The following is a 20,018-nucleotide window of genomic DNA, read 5'->3' on the forward strand; positions in this document are numbered from 1 at the left end:
CTGTTATGGCAGCTCTGATCTATCAAATTCTCAGAAACCAAGCCTATTTGCAACTGATCGAGTCACCTTTCCTAGGCATGTAGGGACACAGAGTACTTGCTGGCTGTACCTTGAGGCATGTTACTGAATACTGCCACACATTTTTAGCTTCATCCCTTTGGCCAGAATTTAGTCTTATGAACATGTGTAGCTGCAAGGGAGGCTGGCATATATAGCCTTCTTTTGGCTGATCATGTGCTAAACTTTAATTACTAAAGCTAAACTTTACCAGGAAGACCTGTTGAGCAAGGTGGAAATCGGTGAAGACAAACCAAATGAGAAAAGCAAGACTATTTATTCAGAGCTTGCTGTATCAAGGGAGTCGACCATTGTCATTAATGCTTTGACAGAGATTCACAGGCAGGCAGAGAAATAGAAAATCTTTATAATGGGAAAAATAAACCTTTAGGTATGACCTGTTTAGAGGCTGTTGTCATACAGAAGCTTTACATGAGGTGCTTAAAAGTGAGGCATCTCATCTGCAGGTACAGGGACAAAAATTAGGGAAGCTGTCAGTTATTAATCAAGTCCTGGGCACTTGGACTTGGGGCTGATTGTTATAGAGTTATTATTTAGCTTCCTGCATTGTCACTGGAGACAGCAATCTGGCTTCCTGCACACCTGACATAGCAGGCTGGCGTCCTTGGTTGTTTGTGATGGATTAAAGGTTGGCTTTCTGGTCGGGTTGCTGAAGGCTGTGGTTCAGAGTTCTGTTTTTCTATGATCTGGGCATTGTCTGTATATCCAGTCTCTCAACAGACAATGGAACACAACTGTAATCTCTGCTACATGGAGTTATTGTAAGGCATTCTTAAAAACAATGTTAGATGCTTTATATATATTACCGTATTTGCTGTTTGTTCAAAAGGATTCTGGGCGTCGATCTGACACTTGGAGAAGATAGTCATCATTACTAGTAAACAGAAGAACTGATATTTGAAATTAGGGTTTATCTGATACAAAATTTCATGTGTTTGTTTTCCTTTAGTGGCCCTGAAAGATTTTTATATCACAGAACTCCTTTGAAAAATCAGAAGAAAACCCTTGACCTTCTCCCCAGAAAGATGTCGATGCATACACAATTTGCCTTCCATCACAAAGCCTTGACAAATTCTCTGATCCAGGAGCTCACAGGTTCTCTAGCAGTAGCTGGGAACCCTGCTCGCCGGTGTGATGAGTGCAGTGTCAGCCACTTAACTTCTCGTAGGCTTAGTTGCCTCATCCATAAGATGGAGGCAGTTTTGAGATTGCTTTGTAAAATATAAAAATACTACACAACAGAGAGGTAATATTTTTATTTTTATCACAGAATGCTATCGAGCTGTTTTTTTTTTTTTTTTTTTTTTGAGCTGACTGTTTAAAGTCCCATGGTGAGAGTGACTCACTTCTAATCGGTTATCTGATTTTCTGTTTTAGGGACTTCCCACCACTAGTACAAACTGTCTTTGCAAATTAATGAACAATTTAAAAAAAGTGATTTTAATTTTAAAAAGACTTGCAAACACAAGTGCAAAATTTTTAAAACCGCTATCAAGATGAGACATATAAAAGCAAATGTAGATAGTCCTCGTAAGAGAGATAGCTAATTTACAATTCTTGGCTTAAACTTTAAGCGCAAGTTATTTAAATACTTACAGTAGGAAGCAAAGAGGCAAATCTTCATTGAGCTGAAGGTAGATAAAAAATAAACAATTTCAGTTATTGAGTCCTGCCCCTGATTGAGAGATAATTGATTTAGAGTTTTGATTGTCGTCTAGAGGTTTTGCTCTTTTCTGGTCTAGCTTGCTTTCTTTGCTACTATTTCTCCACACTTTCAGATTGCTGTCCCTGGCCCGTTGCCAAGGCATGCCGGAGCCCATGGGTTTACCCTGGAAGAGTACTCTTGAGAAAACTAGGGCAAGATCACAGTGCCTTACAGAAGAAGCCCTGTGGTCTGCATCTTTAGCAGATTCAGATCTCTTAGGCCAATAAAGGAGAACAAAATTTGTCAGTGTGTTTTTATATTTATTGTGGTGATGAACTCACCTCCCGTATTTAAATGGCTCTGGCCATCAGTTGACGTTTTCAATGAATTTTTTAATCACCTGACCCAGCAGATATAGTAAGATCTATTCAGATCTTTGTGTTTAGTAACGAATGGTAACACACTGTTAGAGACTTGCTAACTATACTCTTAAAGTATCCTTGGGGCTTCTGGCTAAAATTTGAAGGTATCTATCGTGTAAAAGCTTACTTAGGAGACTTTAAAAAAAATAAAAGATATCAAATGATTGCTTAAAATAAGTTGCATGTTTATAGAACAATTTATTGTACTTCAATAGAACTGCAGTAGTTCTTTAGAGAATTGGTAATATCATTCTTCCTTCCCGTCTTGTAGACATTATTGTATAAGCCTTTAATGATCCTATCCTTTGGGGCCCCTGGGTGGCTCATTCAGTTTAGTGTCTGCCTTCAGCTTAGATCACGGTCTCAGGGTCCTGGGATAGAGCCCCCGGGTTGGGTTCCCTGCTCAGCATGGAGTCGGCTTCTCCTTCTCCCTCTGCCTCCTGCTCACATGCACGTGCTCTCTCAAATAAATAATAAAGAAATCATCTTAAAAAAAATGATCCTATCTTTTATTGTAGGTACCATTCATCTTCCTCACCAAGATATGAGAGAGTCTGGGTCCAATTTCCCAGATCCTCTCGGAGGTTGAAAGTTACATTGCCAAACCTGTAGATCTTAGATAGTCTCAGCATAATGGCCATAACAGAAATTTTGACTATGAAGTTTCACATGAGTAGAGTACTTTCATATCTGGTTAGATTTATGTATGTCTTTTATGATAAAGAAGGATAATGAGGAGAGAGGGGTGTTGCTATTTTAAGTAGGATGATGAAAGAAGACCGTCCTGACCTAAGTCCAACACCCCCCACCTCCACCTGCCATTTCCTTCATACTGTTCTGGTTGTTTTTCTCTCACAGACACTCACTCCTGACCCTGTTTCCAACCCCCCAAGAAATGGCTCTTGAATGACCTCTGACATTAAGTCCAGCGGACTTCATCCAGTGCTCCTTCTACCTAATGTCTCAGCTGCTTGTCTTACCCTCCTTGGAATTCTCCTCCTCTGGCTCGTTGAATCCCCCAGTGCCGTGGTTTCCTTCCTGCCTTTTGGATGCTCTGATTCTTCTTAACTGGATCATTCTCTCCTCTTGGCTCTTCATGATAGAGTTTCAAAAGTTTCAGTCCTGGCTTTGAAAAAAACCTTTCCTTTTTCCTTTATACTCACTTCATAGTTGATGTCCTTCCTGCCCATGGATTCAGTTCCTTTCTGTGTGCTTGTTTTCTAACTTTTTATCTTCCATCTAGAGCAGTCTTTTAATTCTGAATTCATGTTAGCTCAACACCTCTGTAAAGAAATTCATGATCTTCCCCACAGACTGCCCTCCTCCCACGTTTCCTAACTCAAAGTTTGGCACCAGTCTGCCGAGTCATACATGCCGGAGCCCAGGACTCTTCTTTGACACCTCTGTCTCCTTTACCTCCCACTCTGGTCTATCATCAAGTTCAGTTTATTTTTCTCTTAAATGACTTCCATACATTCTACCCCAGCTCTGTTTCCATTTCTCTCCCTGAAGTATCACCATCTCCTACCTGGAGAGCAGGAGCTTTTAAACTAATCTTCCAGCACCCAGCACCCATTTTTCAAATCTGTTTCTCCATCAGTCTTTAAGTGAGGTGAAGAAGGAGTGGGGGGAAAAAACAGAAAATCCTCTTTTTAAAATCCTTCTCGGGTTTCCTAATTGACATTAAAGATGTTTGTCAAGATCTACTAAAACTGTGTGATCCAGAATCTTAGACGGAAGAATCTGAGTTTCTTTTGTGACCTCACATATCTCTAGTGCTTAGGACAGAGCTCTGCACAGAGTAGGTGCTCAGTAAACACCTGCTATAGAAGGTGCAGACACCTTCAGTTTCTGGGGCAGTGCCTGGCTCATAGTAGTAACTCAATAAATTTGTGGTCATTGAGTTCATAAAAGGTGATTATCTCCTTCCTCCCTCCCTCGCTCCCTTCCAAGTTGATTCTTTTTACCTCTGTTGCCCTTCTCTGTTTCAGGGGCCCTGGGTGAATATGGGTAGTTGTTTCATGCTTTTCACTCTGGTCTCATGGGGAGTTGCTAAGATAATTTACCAGTATACTGACATGAGAGAAAATGGTGTTCTGAGCTGATGCAGGAAGGGTAATTTTTTTCCCTAAGAAACTCAAAAATTCTTTCCTAGACACTCCTATTTGTGCTATAAGCTGTTCTGTATAAAAGAGGCTACGTTAGGGAGGAAAAAGTCATAGGAACTTCTTTTTTGAAGAAACATGACAGTGACTTAATGCTTCATAAAGGACAGTAGTAGATACTTGAATAGTAAGAAAATGATGCATTTCTTTATGGTGGGTAATATTGTAAATCATAGTGCATCACAACAATATATTTCACTGTCTCAAGTCTTCAGCTTAATTGGGGTAGAGAGGAAATATAGCTCCTGGTCTGTATTCCAGAAATGAACCTCTGGATAGCATTGCATCAAAGATTTTTTACAAGTAAATAATTAATTGGTTTAGAGCAAGCTGACAAATATAATTAAGCAATTTATAGTTGAAATATTCAGTATTTCTCTAATTAGTGACAAAGGAATACCTGAGGCTGTGGTCAGATGAAATACTTCCCAGATGAGTTTTAGGATAAAAGGAAATCTAGAATTTTTCATCATATATTTCTATATCATCAGTAATCAGAATTTTAAAGGAAAACAGACTCCTAAAAAACATTTCAGTTTATCAAGTTGTGATTTATATACTACGTATTTTCTTTATCATACCCTAAATTGGACCAGTAGATGCTCCATTTTGCGGTAAGCCTTTTTAATACTGCTTATTTCACTCTTTGAACATCAAGAAACATATTTGGTGATGGAGAGAGCTTAGTGTAGAAAAGATGAGAGACTAAACTCAGAAAGAGATAAATAAAAGCTTTGGCTTTTTTTAGCTTGTCAATAGAAATATTGCTAAAATGTGCTTCAAATTTTCATAGCCCATTTTCCAACATATAATTTCTTATATTTCTAATTACCTCTTAGTTTGAGGCAGAAGAAAAATGTACATATCTTTAACATTATATTTGTAAAGACCTCTATTTTGCTAAAATGTGAATAAAATACAGTATAACCCAATGTAATAAATCTCTTAGGGGTAACTCAGAAATTTGTTATCTGCCAAAAGATTTTCATATGCACTAAGAAGTCAATCAACATTATACTTGGAAATTTTTTTGAGAGAAATACAGATTACTGATTTAAATGAGTATCTAATCCCTCCTCTGCCCACCCTCTGTCTCTGGAGGCCATAAATCTGGTGTGTGTGTGTGTGTGTGTGTGTGAAATTCTACATCTAAGTGAAATCATACAGCATTTTCCTTTCTCTAACTTATTCAGTGCAGTGCACTCAAGGTTCATGCCTGTTGTTGCAAATAGTTTTTCTTGTTTTCTTTTATGGTTGAATAATGTTCTTTCATATATATATCTGAAAAAAAAAAGAAGCTGTCACAGCTTCTTTTTTTCCATTCATTGGCAGTGGTCATTTGTGTGGTTTCCGTGTCTTGGGTATTGTAAATAATGCTGCTATGAACATAGGGATGCCAGATATCGTTTTTTGAGTTAGTGTTTTCATTCCTGTAGACCTATTCCTAGAAGTGGAATTGCTGGATCATATGCTAGTTCCATTTTTAACTTTTTAGGGATCCTCCATACTGTTTTCCATAGTGGTTGTGCCAATTTACAAGTCTACCAAAACTGTACAAGAGTTCCATATCCGCATTTGTTATCTTTTGTTTTTTGATGATGGCCATTCTGACAGGCAGGAGGCAGTCTCTCATTGTGATTTTGATTTGCAGTTCTCTAATGACTAGTGTTTTTGAGCATCATTTCATGTACCTGTTGGCTATTCATATATCTTCTTTGGAAAATGTCTATTTAGGTCTTTGTCTATTTTTTAATTACATGATTATTATTATTACTATTTGCTATTGAGATGTATTAGTTCTTTATATATATGGTTTGCACATCTTTTCCCCGTTCTGTAGTTTGCCTTTTTGCTTTGTTGATCCTTTCTTTGAAGCTTCGTAGTTTAATATGGTGACACTTGTTTATTTTGTGGTTGCTGCTACTTATGGTTTAGGTGTCCTTTCTGAAAAATTGCTGCCAAGACCCATGTCAGTGAGCTTTTTTCCTGTTTTCCTCTAGGAGTTTCATGGTTTCAGGTATTAGACGAACTCTTTAATTCATTTCAAGATAACTTTGGTGAGTGCTGTAAGATAGAGGTCTAGTTTCATTCTTTTACAGGTGAATATCCAGTTTTCTCAGCACCATTTGTTGAGGAGACTATCTTTTCTCCATCAAGTATTCTTAGCTGTCTTGTCAAATATTAGTTGACTGTACATGCTTGGGTTTATTTCTGGGCTGTCAATTCTGTTTCGTTGGTCTATTTGTTTTCATGACAGTACCATACTGTTTTGATTATTATAGCTTTATAGTATAGCATAAAATCAAGAAGTGTGATGCCTGCCACTTTTTCTTTCTTCAGATTGCTTTGGCTTTGGCTATTTGGGGTCTCTTTTGGTTCTAAATTTAAGAATTGTTTTTTCCTACTTCTATGAAAAAAAATGCCATTAGAATCCTGATAGGGATTGCATTGACTCTGTATATGGCTTTTGGTAGTATTGACATTTTAACAATTTAAAATTCTTCCACATCTGAACACAGGATACTTTTCGATTTATTTTAGTGCCACCTTTGATTTCTTTCATCGGTGTCTTACAATTTTTAGAGTAGAAAACTCCTTTGTTAAATTTACTCCTAAGTATTTTATTGGTTTTAATGGTATAGGATTTATTTATTTATTTGTTTGTTTATTTGAGACATAGAGAAACGGTATAGGATCATTTTATTTTGTTTTCAGGTAGCTTATTGTTAGTATATAGAAACATTACTGATTTTTTTAATAATAAATTTATTTTTTTATTGGTGTTCAATTTACCAACATACAGAATAACACCCAGTGCTCATCCCATCAAGTGCCCCCCTCAGTGCCTGTCACCCAGTCATCCCCACCTCACTGATTTTAATGCATTTTGTTTACTGAATTCATTGATTACAACTAACAGTTTCTTGGCTGAATCTTTAAGATTTTCTCTATATTTAAAATCATGTCATCTGCAAATAAAGACAGTTTTACTTCTTCCTTTCCAGTTCTGATATTTTTAATTTTTTTCTTTTGTCTGATTGCTGTGGCAAGGACTTCTACAATGTTGAATAGGAGTGGTGAGAGTGGGCATCTCTGTCTTGTTCCTGATGTAGGATATCTTTTCTTAATATATTTAGATATATACTGTCTTCCTGGATATGCAACTTGTATTTTCTGCATTGTTACCACTGGTATGGCATTCCCTTTAAATTTGGTAGAAGCCTTAAGATTCTTTTCCTGCATGCACATGTAAAGTTAATTTTATATATTGATTTATACTGGTTTAGAAAGTCACTTTGTATTATTCTTTTATTGCTAATATTCACAAAGTTAGCAACTTAAAACAACACAAATTTATTATCTCACAGTTTCTATGGGTCAGTAGTTCACATACCAGTTAGTGGGTTTTCTGCTTGAGGTCTTTGAAGATGGAAATCAAGGTGCCAGCTGGAGCTGTAATTTCATCTGGGGATAAGGGTTTCCTCCCATTTCGCTGGTTGGTAGAAGAATTCAGTTCCTTGCAGTTACATGGCTAAAGTCCCTACTGTCTTTGTGGTTATCAGCTGGGGGCCATCCTTCCTTCTTGAGGTCTCTTGTTTGTGACCACAAGGCCCTCTCCATAGCCTGGCAGTTTGTTTCCTTGAGGCTAGCAGTGGAGTGTCTCTGGCTTTGAATCTTTAACTTTTTTGAAGGCTTACTGGGTTAGGCAAGGCCTACCCAGGATAATATTTTTGTTTAACTCAAAAGCAGCTGTGTTTGGCGCCTTAATTACATCAGCAGAATCCTTCCTGCAGTATAAGACCACATGATAGAGGAATGATGATTCATCATATTTGCAATGCAACTTACACACAAGGGGAGGGGAATTATATACCAGAACTTGGGAGTTTTGAACGGTGAAGTTTGTCTTAGAATTCTGCATACCACAAGCTTTGATAAATTAGCTAAAATATTAACAATGTTTTAGAGATAATTATTATCTCCAAATATTAGAACGTATAAATCTCGTTCACCTTCTTGGTGTAGTTGTTTTTTTTACAATTTCAGACACGTTTTTATTTGTACTTATCCAAATTTAGAGGCTGGGCTGGAAATAGAATCACTTTGAAATGTCTCTTATACTTTTGACCTTTGAATCCTTTAAGCAATAAAATCTTCCTAGTAGTATCATCTATCTTGGATAACTCTGATTTATAGTTTACCAGGACACCTATCATTTCCATTTCAGCATCTGGCATAAAACATATAGTCCAAGCCAGACAACTATGAGAATTGCCAGTGATTCCAAATGTGGCCTGTTTCTCTCGGAGTCTTTTGTGTAAGATTATCGTCTATATTAAATCATATATGACCTTAGATTTATTTGGAGGTTTATGGTTACAGTCAGTGGGACTATCTGAAAAAAATCCATACGGAATTGAATATTATATACATTTGTATATATACATAGCTACCTCCTCATGCATGAACAACCATATAGATTTATGTCTATATATGGTATATATGTGTATATGTGTCATACATAATTATTTGTATAAAAGTAATGTTGTTGATAAAATATCACCTGGGTTTTCTTTGATACTTGAGTAGTTTGATAGCAAAGTAGTATAGAACTTAGGAGTTTTAGTAAGTTAAAAATCATATATCCTAATTACCATTTTATAATTCTGTGAGCATAACTAAAAGGCAATATATAACTTTTGAACTGTATTTACTCCGGAAAATTGAAGTTAATTTTCAAAGAATGTCTTGCTGTTTACATTTGAAGGTAATACTGATCTAAAGCTGCCTTTTAAAAATCAAGTAACATCACATGCAGTAGTACCACTTAATAAACAATTAAGTGGAGAAGAGAAGCAGATTCCTGTCCTTTTTGTTTTTTTTTTCTAAATGGATTTCTACCAAGAGACTTTAACTGTCTTGTTATTGTTCTGCTCTATTTCCCTTGTCCATTAAGAATAGTGAAATATCTTTCTAACTATCTTACCAATGTCTGGTAAAACAGAACCAGAAGAATGTATTAAAGAGGCAAATGTTTCCGTTTATCTTTGTGACCTTGTGTCACTAAAGATTAACTTTCTGCTTCTTTTGTCTCACTCTTTGTATCTCTAGTACTCTGTTGCAGCAAAGAAAACATCTTAAAGATTTCCAAGTGTCTTCTTTATTAATTTTAGTTAGTGGAAGCTTCTCTTAAAAACTATTCATGTGACAGCAATGCGGGGATTATTCTGTGTGGTAAATCTGATGTATTCATATATTTCTTACTGACTTTTTAAAAAATGTCCTAAGTTTTCTCAATATCAATATGCTAATGTCCAGAAAGCACCTTCTTTGGGGCAAAAACATTTTGACGTTAAGGAGCTTATTTTTCTTGTTTGCTAAATAGAAGGTTGTTTTTCCCAAGGCTTAATTGCTCAGAGAAAAATCTTTACCTGTTTCACATTTCCTATCTTTGGATGAAACCTATTTCAGCTTCCTTAAAAATCCATACAATTTTAGTAGGGGGGAATGAATAGGCTATATTGATGTTCTATTAAATTATAACCTAGAAACAGCTGAATACTTCGTGGATTTTCTGACATTACATGAAAGGAAAAAGATAGTGGAGCTTGCATGGGAAATATTTTATCAAAGTAGATAAACTCATATGCCAGTGATAGTGTTTTCAGTGGTCTCATGGCTGCCAATCCCATTCCACTTCACACCGTATAGAGTGACTTCAGATTGCTGAATTTTATTCAGAATGCCAAGAGTGAAAATATTCACATGCTGCAAGTTAGTATTAGGTACCAAAATTCTACTTTTAACTATTTTACATATTTATGTAATTTTCAGAATTGTGTAGAGCAAGTATTTGTGCAGTTTAGTCTGTTGAGACCTCCTTACACCTACAGAGGAAAGATGTTTCTGCAGAAAGATTAATATATAACACATATCTCACTTAGAACTCTCAGTTTTGCTCTCAGAAGCATCCTATCCTTTCCGTCACACAGTCGCTGTGCATCGAATTTCTTTGAAATAACCACTGCAAAATGTAGTCTTATGAAAATGCATTATAATTACAAAGATATGTTTGGGAACATAACATGCCTTCTGATGGTAAATGTTTGACCTATTGCAAGTTTCTCTAACTACCTGTCAACTCATGTGAAGATCATTTGTAGTATTAACTGGACCTAATGGAATCTCTAAGGTATTACTGTTACTATTATCATTGTTTGCTTTGTTTTTATTAACTGGAGACTTAAAGGATAGGACATACTAGTAAAGTAGCATTATTTTTACATGTGAAAATGTGCCAAGCAGGCATTTATTTATTTAAGTGGTATTTGTACCCGAGGTCATAAAACCATAGATAATATTTTAGAGGCACTGGGGACCAAAAAACTGATCTCCAAGCTCTCTGTTCAGTATAGAGAGGAAATTGAAGCCTGCTGAGGTTAAGAGGCTTGCTCAAGGTAGCATAACCAGTTATGTCATGGCTCATAATTAGGTCTTTATAAAAGGTGAGATAATAATAGATTATGTTAGGGGCACATTAAACATCTGAGAACATTCCTAAGCAGGCAATACATCCTTATATTTGACATAAAACTATTTCCTTCTTCTTGTTAGATAACTTGGAAGAGATGGAGCTGATGCTTGTAATTCTAGTTCTCTTATTACTTCATTATTTCTCATTATCACATTATCTTTTTTCCTGATCTTCTGCAGGAATGCCTTGCATACCCGGATCACATTTGTTGCTTTTTGTTTTTGTTTTAACTACAGCAGTACATTTCTAAAAGATTCTGTGTATATTATTTCCAGGACCAGCTACATAATTGTGGGTCCTTCATTGTCAAATTGTTAAGAGTTTCAAGATGGCAACAACAGAGCATTAAACTAAGTACAGTGACCTGCATGATTGTGTAGGTTGCACACTTATGAAGCCAGCCAGTTCTAGATATTTTTCCTGAAACTTCTTTCTTTAAAGAATAACAGACTGGGGGAAAAAAAAAAAAAAGAATAACAGACTGAACCATGGACTTAACTTTCTTGATACCATGGAAATTAATTTTTTTTAATAAAACAAGAATACAATTTTCTGTTTTTTTCTCTGTGGATAAGTTTATTATAGGTCATATCACTGAAGCAATTTCCCAAAATTTCTTGAGGAGAAAGGCTAGAATTGTAAAACTTAGAAATAAGTAATGTATATGTTCCATTTAGAGTGATGGTCTAGAGTACAGGAGCCACGTGATCCAGTTCAGTCCAAAAAATGATCCCTATATATATTAAATGTCCACTATTTAATTGGATTGCATCTTGGGTATTTACCTTGGAGGAGAATGTTAGATGATTTTTTTTTCTTAAAAGTTGTGACTATTTTCCCGCATCCTCAAATGGAAGCAGCTTGCTTTAGCTGTCCTCTTTCATATTAATATACATGCATATATGTCACTTAAGTGGCAGTGTAAATATATTTTACCAGGTGTGCTGAATTTCACCTAAGAGAAATGCTGGTAATTTTTTTCCATGTAACTGAGAATATAATGTATTCTGATGTTTTATATGTACATTGACTAGCTCTTTGATATATGTTTCTTTAATTTGAATAATGCTCAGTGTTTACCTGAATGATGTTGATGGAAATAGTAAAGAGGTTTTTAAAATAAACAGTATTTGAAGCTTTGCATAGTGAAAAGACGAATCTGTTTTTTAAGAGAAGACTAATTATTAATTCCAAGTGATCAAATATACCTGAGTGCCAATATCTGCCTCTTCATAAACTTTTATACATTTTATTTTCAGGTTAAAAAAACTTGAAGTGCTGTTTCATAACGCAAATATAGTAAAGAGCCATATTGTATAATCTTCTTTTTCCCATAATGTTTATTGATACTAACCTTTAAAAATTTTGGCTACATTATTTCTTGCTTTATTAAAAACTTACCGCATGACAAATATATGTACATTTTTAATTTCTATATGTTGGCATTAGATTTTTTTTCTAATCTAGAGCTAGTTACATAGAGTGTCGTTTTTAGAAGTAGGATTTTTGAATAATGTTATTTGACTAAAGAATTAACAGATATGTGTATATTAGAATAAGTTTCAAGAAAAGATTCTTTTTTTTAATACTCCAGCATTATGGAAGTTCTGCCCAGTGATATTAATATAAATTTTACCAGTAGTAAAAAGAATTCAGATTTTCATTGCTTTTTTTTTTTTCTGTTCATCCTCTGTTTAAGAGATAGCCAACAGTGCCACCATCAGAACAGACAGGCTTTTCTCATAATTATTGGTTTTCTAAAAAAAAAAAAAAAAAAACAACCCTACACTTAAGAAGTGGTAGAGAATTGCATGTGAGTTAAACAGATAAAATATATTGTGAAATACTAATGACATAATGAAACTGCCTCTCATTTCTTTTATGATCAAATCAGATGCATAAAATTATTCTTCAGAAACCTTTTACTAATTTGGACACTTATGTTTTTTTGCCAGGTCATTCTGTCCAGGTAGCATTATAATTTGATGTCAATTTATCGTCTTCATCTTTAATTTGTTGTTCAAAGAGACAGTCTCAAAGAATATAAAAACATGAAAATGATCAGACTGTCTTGGTCTGTTAACATCTTCCCTAATGTGCATTTTGAGGGCAGTTTTTTCATTCTGCCTTTTCCTAAATATATAGTTTATTTTTTAAATAATGAGACTATAAAAGTAAGTTGCCAAGTTAATTATAATTACGATTTCAGAATCTATATTAAAGCATAAAATTTTTCTTTCATGGTTTGATGCTTATATGATGCAGTATATTTATTTTTGAATGAAAAGAAACCTGGTCCCCATCTTCCTGTTGACATCAAACAGTCTTCTGATATGCTAATCCAGCATCAGGGAGAGCACATAGACAGGCTTTATTTGGACTCATTCCAAATCTGAAAGAAAATTATGTGTATAGAACTGATTTTGCAGCATGGCCCCCTTAGAATGAAAAGTGATGTTGACACAATCTGCAATTAAAAATACTTAATATTGAAACATGATATGGGAGGTTTTCAGCATTTTAGTAACAACCCTGATCTCCTTTTTAATTACCTGGTCATCTAATTGTTATTTGCTTTTTTGCTACTGGTGTTAATAGCCATTGAATTTAACTAAGTGCATTTCCATAGTATATGCTATGATAAACATTAACCTAAAGTTACTAGCTTTCCCTTAAAGATTTATCCTTTTGGCATATTGAGTACAGATGAGATAGTAGATATAATCTTTCACTAAGTATAAACTAGGGTTATCAGCAAATTTCCCTGTGGTGTTTTTCCTTTCAGCCTGCCCTCAACTGGTCACAGGGGTAAAAAATTGACAGAGAAACTTGTTTTGGAGTTATCTCAGTTACGGTTTCTCCATATTCAATAACAAATCAAATCAGTTGAACTTCCAAAAACGTTCCCAGATAAAATGCACTACAGTACACATTTAAATGTTGATATCTGTTAACAACTCTGTGTATACTTAAAAAGTTAAAATTATCACAGAATTTCATAAAAACTTGATTAAACATAGTATTTCCTGTTGGTCATTTTTAAATATTGTTAAATAGGAAACCAATTGCATTTTTGTTTTAGAAACATAATTTTTATGTAATGAATATTTATGAATTTCAGGAAACTAAGCACTTTTGTTCTTGAATGAAGTATATTCTTCTAGCAAATGTAATATAGGAAAATGGGCATAAATGTATGTGTCTGGTTTTGTAGTTGTTTAGGTGATTGCCATCTTAGGGATGACGGCCCACTCTTTCCCAATCAGCTTGTTGGTGCTCAGCTTTTTGCCTGGACCTTCCTATAATATTTTTCTTCCATGAAGTTTATTTTCATCCAAAGTGCAGGCTTGACTTATAATGTGCAATGGAAATATTCATGAAAACTTTTTACATAAATCTCCTTTATTTAATTTTTAATAAATTAACTGATATTTCAAATCACCAAGGTGGTTCAATATTTAAAAGGAATTCTATAAGTGAAATCTTCTGTCAGGAGACGAATTGTCTTTTAATGAACATAATTACCTTCAGGTTTCCAGACTATTTTATTCTGGGTTTTCTTAAAATGAAATTTGACACTGTCCTTTTAGGATAGGAAATTACTTTACATAGATGTTAATTTTTTGAAACATTGGACATCACAAAGATGTAGCGTTTATATGGCCTGTGCTAACTTTAGATATAATAGTGAGAGATTTAAGCTAATGTGTCAGGTAAGATTCTTGGATTCATCTCACTGTGGGAAATCATATGCTTTTTAGTTGGTAAAAGATAGAAAAACGTAGATGTTTTTCTGACTTAAGGCATTTTGCATGTCAGAATATAGTCTTAAGAGATTTTAATTCCTATAATTCTTATTTTTAATTTTTTAAAAAGCATTTTAAGAAACAAAAGAGGCTAATTCCTGAAAGGACCGTTTGGAAGTACTTTGTTCAACTCTGCAGTGCATTGGAACATATGCATTCTCGACGAGTCATGCATAGAGGTAGGCCAAAAATCTCAAATAATTTCTAATGTTGTTTTAAATGATGCAGGTTATTAGGCAATTTAAAAATAAATACCTTCCAATCATGACATAGTTTCATGTTTTCTCTGCTAATTATTTCCAAATTATCATTTATTAGGAAGAAAAGCCTTTAAGTAAAGCCCTACTTGTTTTAAGTGAGAATTAGTTATTCTGCTTGCCTCTTCTGAGCATCTTATTGATTATGTTGGTAAATTAAAAAATAAAAAAGCGCAGGAAAGCAGTTGAATATGCATAAGGAAAATTTCTTCTTCAAACGAGCAATGTATATTATGGTCACCTTGGTTTTAAATTTTTAACATTAGCTTTTAATGTATTCTTGAATGTCGATCAAATAGTTGGGCAGAGCATGTGAAGATTACATCACTTAGGAACTGATCCTCTGATTTTGGGGTGTGAAAAATTCCAATACAGTTTATTTAAGCAATTATGATTTCTAAGGTCATCTTAAATAAACAATTATGTTCATAATAGAGTTATGATTTTCTATTTTATGTAAACATATCAATAAATTAAGATATTTAACATTGATATAAAGCAGGCATAAATTTATTTTGTACTTTGAATTTTACAAAAGTTTATTTGAAAATGCATCTTAAATGGAAATTAGTAGCTATCTCCATCATGCTGCATTGATGATTATTTCTCTGTCAAAGGACTGAGCACTCAGAAATAATTAGGATATATCAAAATTATTCAAAATAAAGCAATTGGATCAAAATTCAAACTGACTTGCTTTCATTTTTAAGATAGATTTTGAATTCTGCCATGAAAAGTATTTTAATCCCTTGAAAATGCCTAAGCTGACATCATCTTTCACCTGATTCCTTTATCTATTCACAGATATAAAACCAGCTAATGTGTTCATTACAGCCACTGGAGTAGTCAAACTTGGAGATCTTGGGCTTGGTCGGTTTTTCAGCTCCAAAACCACAGCTGCACATTCTTTAGGTAAGAGACAGTATAATCTCATTCAGTTACCGCATGCGTGTGTGTTGGGTGGGGGGGTGGAAAACAACATAAGGGATGTACTAATTATATGCCAGCTCTTACATTCTAAATACAACTATTTTTAAAATCATTAGATCCTGAGTAGGTCCCTATTGGACATAATGTGTCCATTCACATGACAGTCAGATACTTCTGTTAATTTGACCCCAGGTAGACATTTGGTAAAAAAAAAAAAAAAATGCTAATAAAGTTGGTTTTAACAGTTGCCATGGAACATTCTTTTCATTATCCATTTAACAATATTCAGATAATATGATGATTAAACTATATCCTGAAAGAAGACCTCACTTGACTATTTAAAAATATGATAGTAATTGGTAAATGTGTTTTTTTTTTATGAAAATAACACATATAGTTGTGATTACTGTAGAGGGGAGAGCCTAAAGACGGCCTATAACTAGTGAGGAAAATACTCTCCTAGATTATATAGAAGATATCTGCAGTTTAGTCGTTCTGGAACTAATAATGTAGCAGTGTTTCATATCTAAAATAAAACTAAATGTAGCTATTACAAAATAATATTAACGATGGAAAGAAAGTGATCTACTTTAGAAACCGTAGAAATTACTAGGAGGAAATAATTTTTGGTCCGAATGACCTAAACAGAGTGACAGAGCTTCTCTTAAAACCGATCAAATTGCATTTCGTTCTTGTAAATACAAAACTTAGATAAAATGGTAATAGAATAAAATAAGAATTAAGATAAAAATAAGTTGACTTTGTGCCCTATCTTTGATGTCATAACTTTATTGAAAACTATTAAATTTTTTTATAAAATTGTGTTTAAATATGAAATTAAAAACTTGAAAATGGCCTGATGAAGATAAGTGAATTACACTAAATAGCATAGTAACGAAATGAGCATCTGAATTAGTTGACTAGACTTTTTAAAGTTTTTCCAGCCTTGTTAGTAAGACTCTATGTGGCCTTGAACCTGTCATTTAATTTTTTTTTTTTTTACATCTAGAACAGTATCTGGCATGTAAGTAGGCACCCGATCACTGTTTGCTGAGTGAAAAAATACTGGATTAAAGAGTGGTAGAAAGATAATACTTTACCCTTTTCACAGAGTTTTAATTTTGTCAAGTACTTTAAGAAAATAAGGTTTCAACTGATGTTGAGTAATACTGTCTTGTTCCCTTTCACTTTAGATTTTATTTTTTTGGAGCATCACACATTTTTCTCTGTAAGAAAATTTGGTATGAAATTCTCTAAGAAATGCATAAATTTGGGTAGCGCTTTCACAGGTCTTATTTGAAAGTTACAGCTCTTACAATGCAAATAATATCATTTGTAAGAAGGAAACATAGATATTCCATGTCAGTGTCATTTCTCACTTAGTAAAAGTAACATATTTTCACTTTTCACATGTTCCTCACCTGAATGTCTTAACAGCATCCTGTCATTTGTTTACTTAGAAATGCTTGGTTACCCTTACGGGCGTGCACACACCTACATACCTGCACATACTCATGCTCTCTCTCTCTCACACACACACACACACACACACACACACACACATATTTTTAAAATGCTGCTTTGCAGACTGTCACTCTGAGTGTAAGTACTATAGTCACCTGACCCTGAGGATCCGGCTTATGAAACTCAGATCTTAACAGTTTTGGAAGGGAATTTCTTTAGCTTGCCTGCCACTGTCTCATACAAAAGTCCTAAACAGGGCTTACAAACGTGCATCTTCAAGTTTAGGTGATACGTTTGTTAGTCCAGATCACGTAAGAAATCCTAATTACCAGTTTTTCTCTAAATCCATTTACTTAGGGTCATGTAGTGTTATGTGTATATGTAAATATATATGTGGGTGTACATAAAATAAATGGGGATGAACATAATTACAAAACATTCTAAAACACAACCTGTAGTACAGCCAGTGAGGAAGTATCAATGAGACACTTTCTTTGATGAATGAATCAGTAGAAAAATAATTTCACCAGGATTTTTTCCCATATTATTTTAAGAAAAAAGTATTCTTAAAATAAGAAAATTTCTTTTATTGCTGCTTGTTCATCTCTGCAAAATGAAGATTTTGATGGTCTGAAACTAAAATTCACTAAGCAAAGTATAGTGAACATCGAGAATGAATGATGGAAATCTAACCTACGATGGCTAGGTGGACCCAATAAAAAACCTATTTAGAAGAATCAGAAAAAATTGTCTGCTAACAAAGAATATGTATTTAATAACAAGGGTATAAATCCTGACACAGACTATGTTTGTTGACTTGTTACTTTTAAAAAATTATAACCCTCACTTGTTATTGTCATATATTTTTATTTTTAAGAGCAAATTTGAGTTAGTTACAAAAAGCAACTGTGGCACCTATACAAACTTATTTCACTTATAGAAAATATGATAAAATTATAGATTTCTGTGTTGATTTGTTTTCTGATTTTACTGAGGATAATATCCTCAGGGCATGATTTATCCCAAGAAGAGATCTAAATTTTAATGAAACTACAAATAAGTGAGATCTTTGTGTAGTTCATATAGTTTACTTTAAATGAGGTTGATCCTGGGACCCAATTTCATTTAACTTTGTAAAGAAGATGTTTTTAGGAATTTAATTTAAAAAGGCAAAAAAATTTTTTTTTTAAAAAGGCAAAAATTAATAGGATTTTAAAACATCTTGCTATATATTTTCTTTTTTCCAAAATATATAGTATTATTCAGAAATGAAGTAAAGGGTAATGTTTTTCCTTATTTTGATTAATTAATAGGAATCCACACCGGCAAAATTATTGTATTTTTAACAATCCTTAAAAGATTAGCAAGCCTTTGAATTTTTCAATTCTGTATTCATTTTACAGCACTTATTATATTATTTCATTTCATGATAACAGATCAACTTGCAATAAAATCTGCAGTTCTCTCACATATGCTGTAGCAAATAAAGTTGTACAGGTGCTCACATTTGTAGTGTTTTCAGAAGCATCTTCCTTAATTAAAAGTATGTCAATATAGAGAATAGGACAAAAAATTACAAATACTAAATCTGATGTTGCTGGATGTTCAGACTATGTTCAAATCCTCAGAATCGAAAAAAAAAAATTTCTCAGAGGCCTTCAGTTTTTCTTTTACTCCCTCCCTGCTCCCACCACATACATTGAATCATAATATCTCCCTTTTTCTATTCACTTGTCTTTAATCCATCATGACTTCATGTTTAAACTAGGAAAATACTCTCCCTTCTTTCTAGTATTAAAAAAAAAAAATCAACTATATATAATCCCAGCAGAGTTATCTTCCTAAAAGAGATTATCTAATTATGTCACTTGCCCCCAAGTTCCTGATGATTCCCTGTTGCCTACAGAATATTATGCTGAGTCCTCAGGCTGGCAGGGTCCTCTCTAGAGTTTGATGTCCTCGATAGCTTCCCATTCTTACTGTTGACTGCACATCCCCACCTCATTACGTGCTAGCCGCGTTTTTCCTGTTGCTCTGTTCTGAGTGTGAGAAATAGCATGATGTTTTGGAGAAAACAGAGTGCATCTGGATTTACGTGTCCATTGTTCTTCAGGACTTTGATCAAACCATTTACTAACTTTCTAACTTTTCAGTTTATAAATTTATTTATAAAAATAGAAATATGGATAATCTATGTTGTGCCCTAATCTCTAATAATACAATTATCTATAATAATACAGTGAATGTAAAAGTGTTTTCATTCACTGTTATGTGCTGTTAAGTTGCTTAGGTTAACATTGTGGTGGCGGTGGCGGTGGCGAAGATGTAGAAAAAGAAGAGGGGAGAAGGAGAAGAAATTCATGGACTGTTTATTATTCTGTTAAAATACCTGAATTTGAATCCTTTACAAGACAGTTTTAATACCTTTTCTGTGCACGTGCTGTTCCAGGGACCAGGAACAGGCCTAAACATGACCAGTCGTATTCATTGATCTTATCTTGTGGTGAGAGTGAACAGATAATCATCTTGTGTCTTTGTGGGTTGTTGTTGTTGTTGTTGTTTTTCCTGCTTTGTCAGCCATGTGACAGAGTTTGACTAGGAGGAGAATTATTTTAGAAGGGGCCTGGTCAGACAAGGCCTCTGTGAGGAGGCTATGTGTGAACCGAGATCAAGATGCGGAAGCAGCGGCCACACAGGACCTGGGGAACATGTCTCA

The 20,018-nt window shown here is 34.2% G+C and overlaps 1 protein-coding gene across 9 annotated transcripts in view; it reads left to right on the top strand.

Moving 5' to 3' along the window:
• NEK7 (NIMA related kinase 7) overlaps positions 1 to 20,018 on the top strand; it is a 157,412-nt gene that overhangs the window by 102,777 nt on the left and 34,617 nt on the right. For all 9 annotated transcript variants that reach the window (XR_012033320.1, XM_072831304.1, XM_072831309.1 and 6 more), the window contains 2 exons: positions 14,722 to 14,830; positions 15,713 to 15,820. Coding sequence is in view for 8 of the 9 variants with exons in the window: in XM_072831304.1 (XP_072687405.1) it covers positions 14,722 to 14,830; positions 15,713 to 15,820 (217 nt within the window). In the remaining variant the exon portion in view is untranslated. The remainder of the gene's footprint in view (positions 1 to 14,721; positions 14,831 to 15,712; positions 15,821 to 20,018) is intronic.

The sequence above is a fragment of the Canis lupus genome, chromosome 6 (assembly GCF_048164855.1).
Source record: "Canis lupus baileyi chromosome 6, mCanLup2.hap1, whole genome shotgun sequence".
NCBI lineage: Eukaryota > Metazoa > Chordata > Mammalia > Carnivora > Canidae > Canis > Canis lupus.